Genomic DNA, 7,695 nt, shown 5'->3' on the forward strand with positions numbered 1-7,695 from the left:
TAGCATCCAACTTTTTAAGGGTACGTACCACACCATGGTCATAACATGAATACCATCTATGTGATAGCATCCAACTTTTTAAAGGTATGTACCACACCACATGGTCATAACATGAATATCATCTGTGTGATAGGGTAAGATCACTAGCAGAAAAGGCTACGGATTTAATCCGTAGCCATATCTTAAAATAGCTACGGATATAATAATCCGTAGCAAATATTTCTGTAGCCAACAGCACCTATAGCTATAGATATTATTGGTAGCTAAAAGTAGTGTTGGATTCGTAACAATATGCCGAATTTTATAACAGCTACGGTTGTCAGATTACCAGCTACGGTTAATATCCATAGCTATTTCCTATATTAATTTTTATTAATTTTTTATTTTTTTTAATCATTCATTCATTTAATTACCACTTGCATAATCATTCATTCATTCAGTCAATTACAATCATTCATTCAATAATGAATCAATTATATTAATCCTTCATTCAATCAAAAGAAAGTGAGCATAGAGAGTGTCTTGGTAACCAACACATTTTCATTTGCCTCTTGGAAAATCAAATCCTCAAATTTCACATGGTAGAGAGGGCTGGCAGATAATAGTTGCCCACATTAGAAAAGAACAATAGAAAACGCTTCCACCCTCATTCTTCATAAGGCCATGGGCTATAGTTGGGCGCTATTCCTTATTCTTCATCTTGAAGATCTCTGTGTTTTGCTGCTCAAGATAGCATGCAAAGTGAACATATGATGCTAAACTTAGGCCACTTTCATATGCAGCACTGATAACAACCATCTTTTCATGTTGTTGTGCCCATTTTGCAATCATTGTTGCATTTTCAAACCCCCTCAACAACACTTGGTTTAATAACCTGACAGGACCATCATAGTAAAATCAGGTCATGTTCACAATACAATATATTGAAGTCATTAGTAACCTCTTCTAAGTTGTAACTTCATAAAGATTAGCTTTTACTTACAACAACAACTATTCCTGGGTGTACAAATGCCATAAGCTTATTGAGAGGATCTCCTTGAATATGGTCAATAGTTTCATCTAATGCCACAGGTAAACTAGTTTCTTCACAAAACTTTATGATATCATCTTTAGAATGCACAGGTTCCTGAAAATTAGAAAGGTTATATATAAAGAAATTAGCAAACACAATCCCAAAGGATAACTTTAAGAAGGCATCCATTAATCTTGCTAATATGATTTGACAAATCTAACATATCAATTCCAATAGTTCCAACAGTGGGACATAATAAACATGGCATTTTGCAGTGCAATAGGACAGAGAGACTCACCTATGGTGAACTTGTGGTAATGCAGCATATCCATCACGCTGACATGTGCAAGAGCACATGTAGCAGACAAGCTGCACCTTCAAAGAACGAACTTTAATAGGATTGAACTTCTTGTAGCAGACAAGATACATTATTTACTAACCTAATCTACTTCACTCAAAATTTAAGCACCATACACAACATTTGGAACTAGGCAACAACAAAATTATGAGTAAGAAATGGCATGCAATAAATCATGCTCATAAGATTTTAACATAATCTAGAGAGAGTCCACATGAAAATGAAAAAAAGAAAAAAGAGGACTTGTCGAGTACTCAACCACTTGATTGATTTTTCCAAGGATTTCAAAGAATAAAGTTTCACCTTTCAAAAATAAAAATAAAAAAAAAAAACAAAGTTTTGCCTTTAACTACTCGTTCATATTATTGAGCACTGATATAAGATATAGCAACAAACATTACATAATATGATATCACTGGCAATGACCAAGTCCAAATATGGATCAGTTGTTAGAAAGAGGTCGCTCCATGAATCTGGGAAAAAAAATTGCTGAATGCACACCATTAATCATCAGGGGTAAAGACAAAACAGTTTTGCAAAAAACCAAAAAGAAAAAAAAAAAAAAAAAGAACAAAAAACAAAACAAAACAAAAATAAATAGATCGGAGCATTTGAAACCAATAGAAATTTCAAAAGGCCAAGAGATTGTGCTACCAATCCGTTCAACTTTCCTGTTGAACTATGTACAAAATTCACTTCAGGTAAGAGCTAACCATAAATGATACAAAGTCAACTTGTTCCCTGGACAACAAAAGCATGCAAGGAAAAGTCCAACAAGCACACTAACCAAACAAAGGCAACAAACATCTAACCAGTTTTCATGAAGAAACTGATTTGATTGTAATTAGCTAACCAAATATGGGGTCTTTATCCATGATCCAAACAATCTATTTGATTTATTTTATAAATGTAGGACATCAAAAAAATAAACATGACTTGTGATTTAGCTGCAAAAACCGATACTTCAAAGTTAGAATCCAAATGGGATTGGGACAAGTAATATGGTGAGCTAGAAATTTCTAAAAATGCACAAAAGAAAGAGAAGTCTATCCTATTTTCCATAATCTGGGTTGGGTGGTCTCATAGCTAACTAGGTACTCAAGACCAATACCATATGATATTTTCAATGTTTCCATGACTTACATAAACAAAACTTCACAAATAAATGATGACAAATAGGCATACAATGAGTTAAAAGAATAAGGCAGTGGAAAGAAACCAACAACCATTCGATCATGCTTTCTAATAACCTGGGTTGTTCATCATTAATGTAACCTGACAATGGAGGTTAAAGTCTTATGATAGTTCAACTTATCCTAGAATTACCTTGACTATATCAGCAGTCTTAGAGCATGGAAAAAGGAATACTTCTATAATCCTAGTGTTTTAATTGTCTGCCTAGTTGCCTTCAAGGATTGATGTTGATCACTAGTATAGATAGTGATGCTCATACAACATCTAAAGAGATGAATGGGGATATGAAAAGTATATTAACCAATTAAAGTCTAATCATGCAATGGTAATGTCAAGCAAATGGAAATAAGGAAAAAATAGATAAATTGACATAACGGTCCATTTCTTAGAAATATAACAACTATGCAATGGCAATTCCGCCTTCAAGGTTTTTGAAGAGTCCCCATCCAAGGTAGGATGCATCAGATCATTGGTCTAAATACTTGGATGAAGACCATCCATCCACCGAACTTGGAAACTCATGTCCCAAAAATAGAAACCAATGCTTCTCTACTTAAAAGGATACCTGGATTGATAATGGGTTCGGTTTTAAAGGTCTACGTTGCTTTCATCACACCGATTACTGCATTTCCTGCTATGGGTCAAGGAAACAGCTACCATAGCTAACATCGGAAGTTGACAAGTGAGTGAAGAAGATATTAAGTAAACTACATCACCCACACATATATGATCGTGCCTAAGCTAAATTCGGCATTGTTCATGGGCTGATTGGTCAGTAACATAATGAAATAGAAAGTCACGTCTCCAAAAGTTTATTACTATTTTTAGAAAGGATACTTGCATAATGGGGAATATTTGGAGCACAATGAAACAACTCCCCAATACCATGACCATAGTATGATTTGACCTGATCATAAAAGATCACCAGAATAGTAGTGAAAAAAACATCACCAGCGCACTTGGACTGTCCAACCAATCGATCTATTTTGAAAATTCTAGACATCTGATCCAAGAAGATAAAATGGATGATCTACCTCATTTATTGGAAGATATATCCAATTAACAATTTGAGCCATTTGTTTGTCTGTGTGAATTTTACATGGTCGCCCGGTGTGTTCTTAATCTAATAAACCAATTTGGTTGAACTGTCCAAGTGTCCCAATGGGCTCATTTACACCATATAAATGACCATCATTTCCCCACACACTTAGTAGAGAGAGAAAGAGAACATAGAGAAATGCTCCCATAAAACTGTTTTGACCAGTCCAATTTGTTCAACATGAGAATCTCACGTATATACAAGTACACACGCAACGTTACAATTCGGGCTCAGTAACCTAGGCCGCTAATCTGCTGGGTTAAATCATGGGATGGGCCACACTAGTATCTTCCCTAGCAGAGGCTCCTCTTCATCCAATGCAAATGGATACTAGCAAGTTCCAACCACTGGCTAGAATATGGGACCATATGATGAGGAAGATCTTTATGGTAAGCATCTCCCATCCATTGGATCACCAAAAGGTGTCCACTGCACAGTTCAACGGCTTGAGCAAATGCTCGATTCTCCTAACTATTGTATAATTGTTACAGAGAAAAACAAACTCACCTCGCCATCCATGTAGATAAGGCACTACTAGCAGACTCATCACTGGCAAAATTCACAAACCCAAATACCCTCTACCTCCCAGTGTCTCTATCGGTGATAACCTTTGCTCCATCACAACCAAGGACAACCAGATACAAGGTTTATAGGCATGCAGAATTCCTTGTTGTCATTAGGCCGTGGTCATAAGCCAACCTACTACAATGAGTTTGTGTTAAAATTTAAATTTATAGGTACATAATGTTACTGTCACGCCCCAAACTCGAAAATCGGGCTCACAAAATTCCCGATCATCGAATCTGGTGCCGACAGCCTCTGTAGAACCCCATTCTCGACTCCCAGCGCCCATTCACCAGGTTCCAATCCTGGGATGCTACGAGGAGGATTTTCAACACCAATTTGATTCGTAATAAGCATAACCAAGGGCATAACCCACAAACAACAACCAAAAACTCCATCACATTTCCACTATGATCAAAAACTTTAAAAGTACAATGAGCATAAAAGGAAAATACAATGATAATAAACAAAAAGCTCTAAGATGATCTCCAAAGCGCTCCTGCCTCAGCGCTGCTGCGCTCCAACGTCACCTGCACGCAACGGTCGTACATAAGCTTATGGAAAGCTTAGAGGGTGTAAGTGTGTGTACAAGGTAGTAGTTATGCAGTATCAGAGTAATGCGGAATATGTTGATAAATCCATGAATGCTAGTGGCCGTACCAAGGCCATGTGGTGCAAGGTATGAATGATGTTGGCCGTACCAAGGCCATGCGCTGCAAAATGCAACTCAAGCATGCAAATCCTCATCTAAGTCCGTATATCAATACAGCTTAACTCTGAAATACCACCGGGGTCTAGTACACTCCAACCAGATTGCCGCCCCATCTCACGCAATAAGGTGAGTGGAATAGACCTCACTATCTGCCTGCCAATATCGGGCTTGGCTTGTCAATAGCGGACTCATTCCTCAAGCTGGTCAAACTCAGCCTAACTTTGCCCCCTCCTCTCGGGCGGGTAAGGCCGCACCCCCTTCCAACTGACCACGACACAGTGGAAAGCGCAACCGTCTGGTAATCGGCACTCGACACTCATGCACCCACTCAGTATAGATGTTGGAGCAACCTCTTGGTACCATAAGGGTTTTGGGACTTTCACCCAGGGATATCTATAGCACCCCATGCAGAACAAGATTTTCGATATCCAATCCTGCCAACCACGATACGTCTGTGGAGGCTACGGCCCTAATATCGCTAGGGCGTACAGTAACCATATCACTCAATGCGAATGCATGAATCACACTATCCATTTATACAGCAATCCTGCACGCATCGTGCGCTCATGTAGGGCAACATTGCCTATTCGGGGGGCCCTAAATAATTTGCCCGAAGGTATATGCTATGATCAGTCGCTTCTCATATCAAGCATACATATGATGTATATGATTATGAATCATGGAACTATACTAATCATGTTATATGGTAATGGATGTAGTTCATAACGAAGATGGGCTTAGATGGCCTACACACTACATGTACGGACCTATCAATGGGCCCTAGGGAGAGTCATAATGTGGACATTTAACCAACACTATACTTGCAATGTGGACGTCAAACCAATATTACTCCCAAGGCATAGCCCGTCATAAACATCATTACATAAACTATGTTGGGATCACACGTTGCAATGGACCTTAGGTACATCCCATTGGGCCTTCAATATATCGAATAGGCCGTATCACGTGGGCCTTACATTCATTAAATGGGCCGCATTAATGGGCCTCACCAACAGGCTTTACGTACATTGCAATGGGCCATAGCCCATGGGCCTTAAAAACATCACGATGGGCCTTATGTATATCAAATGGGCCGCACCAATTAGGCCCCATGCACATCTAATGGGCCACACCCAACAAAAGTGGTGGTGATGATTTCCACCATTAAAATTCCTTAGGCCCACCATGAAATATGTTTCCCATCAACCCCTTTCATAATTTACATAGTGATAGATGGAGTGGGGTCAATATCAACTTGATGGGAAACTGCTATGGCCCCTTGGAAATTTTGAACGGTGGGCGTCATTGACCACTACTTTGAATGGTGGGGTCCACTTGAATTTTAGATCTGGCCCATTCCTTAACTCTTAACATAAAATGAGCTTTTGAAATGGTTGGGTGGAAGGGATGCAGCCCATGCATCATGGTGCGGGCCCCACCAAATAGTTGGATCTGACTCATTTTTAGCTCATGCATAAAATGAGCTCTCAAAATGGATGGATGGTTTTGGATGCAACACTTGCATCATGGTGTGGGGGGGGGGGGGGGCCCATCATCCAGTATATTATATATAATATAATATATAATTTATATATAGTATATACAATATTATAAATATAATATATATATATATATATATATAGACACACACATGCCCACACACACACACGCACATGCACACACCCACCATCCCTTGGACGGTGGGGATAGAACACATAAATCACCGTGGGCTCCACCGTCTGCCTGGACGGTGGGAATGAAACACATATATCACTGTGGGCTCCACGTGGGGCCCACCATAATGTTTATACACCACCAACCCATTGATAGGGTCACGTAGACCTAGATGAAGAGTGAAAACAAATTTCATCCTGATCCAAAACTTCTGTGGACCCAAAAAGGATCTCGAAGGTCGCCGTTCAATCCCACTGTTTCTTATGATGTGGGCCACCTGAGCTTTAGATTAGGCTGATTTTTGGAGTGGGCCCACTTCAGGGAGTGGCCCACCCAATGAATGGTGTGGATATAAAATATACATCATGGTGGGGCCCACGACAGGGACCTTAGGTTCTTGCTTTCCGCCGCTGCCTGTGCCTCTGGCAGCAGCAGCGGCTACTACTTGTTATATTTTTATAAAAGAAAACCAATTTTTTTTACGATTTTTCATGTGTAGGGCCCACATCGGATGAATCCAACCTCGCCATTGTTTCCTATATCTCAATACAAGCCAAAAAAGCCCAATATTCAATATCTTTTGGTGCACTAAACATCAGGTGAATTTTTAACGGTAACAACCACCGTTTGCTATACTGTGGCCCACCAGAACATCGGATTGAGTTCAGCTTTCAACTCAACGTTTAAAATGAGCTAGGGAGAGGAATGGACGGTATAGATCAAAAACATACATCAAGATGGGGCCTATATGAGTGGACCACCCCATGAGCTTGAAAACAAGCTAATATTTATGTTTTACCAGTGACGTCCAACGTCCCTGGATGCTGGACGGATCCTCACAGCACATGCATAGAGGGCTTTGCTCAAGTGGGCCACCTCATGATGAATGGTGTGGGTACAACACATAAAAGGTGGGCCCCACTTCTAGATATTTTGGATAAAAAATACATACCTCATGGTGGGGTCCATCCAGGTGGGCGACACAACCACATCATCATCACATAAAAAATTAGGAAAAGAGGGAGAGAGAGAGAGAGGAAGAAAGAGAGAGTGGGACACGCGTGATGGAGGGCTCCACCACT

General features: G+C 39.7%; 1 protein-coding gene across 6 annotated transcripts; it reads right to left on the minus strand.

Annotated features, from left to right (window-relative positions):
* Nucleotides 1–435: 435 nt before the first annotated feature.
* LOC131243119 (protein PHYLLO, chloroplastic-like) lies at nt 436–4,390 on the minus strand. 6 transcript variants are annotated; one of them, XR_009169881.1, is made up of 5 exons: nt 4,171–4,390; nt 3,130–3,226; nt 1,767–1,843; nt 983–1,126; nt 436–874 (listed from the first exon to the last, which is right to left on the minus strand). XR_009169881.1 is itself a non-coding variant. In XM_058242231.1 (4 exons), exons 1-4 carry the CDS (start codon nt 4,208–4,210, stop codon nt 842–844), a joined length of 294 nt encoding a protein of 97 aa, XP_058098214.1. In that variant the 5' UTR covers nt 4,211–4,381; the 3' UTR covers nt 436–841. The 6 variants fall into 6 exon arrangements, 1 of the variants encoding a protein (XP_058098214.1); XR_009169880.1 differs by having other exon boundaries at nt 1,767–1,859; XR_009169879.1 differs by lacking the exons at nt 3,130–3,226; nt 4,171–4,390 and adding an exon at nt 1,311–1,381 and having other exon boundaries at nt 1,767–3,106.
* Between the last annotated feature and the right edge of the window lie 3,305 nt (nt 4,391–7,695).

This window comes from Magnolia sinica, chromosome 4, assembly GCF_029962835.1.
Source record: "Magnolia sinica isolate HGM2019 chromosome 4, MsV1, whole genome shotgun sequence".
Lineage (NCBI taxonomy): Eukaryota > Viridiplantae > Streptophyta > Magnoliopsida > Magnoliales > Magnoliaceae > Magnolia > Magnolia sinica.

Bases quoted from the DNA above. Each gene is read 5' to 3' on its own strand.
- LOC131243119 (XM_058242231.1), bottom strand. From the start codon at position 4,210: ATGAGTCTGCTAGTAGTGCCTTATCTACATGGATGGCGAG. The intron at 1,127-1,766 runs GTTTGTTGCTAT...TCTAATTTTCAG, and splicing joins GTGATATCATATTATGTAAT to GAACCTGTGCATTCTAAAGA. The intron at 875-982 runs GTAAGTAAAAGC...TGGTCCTGTCAG, and splicing joins ACCCAGGAATAGTTGTTGTT to GTTATTAAACCAAGTGTTGT.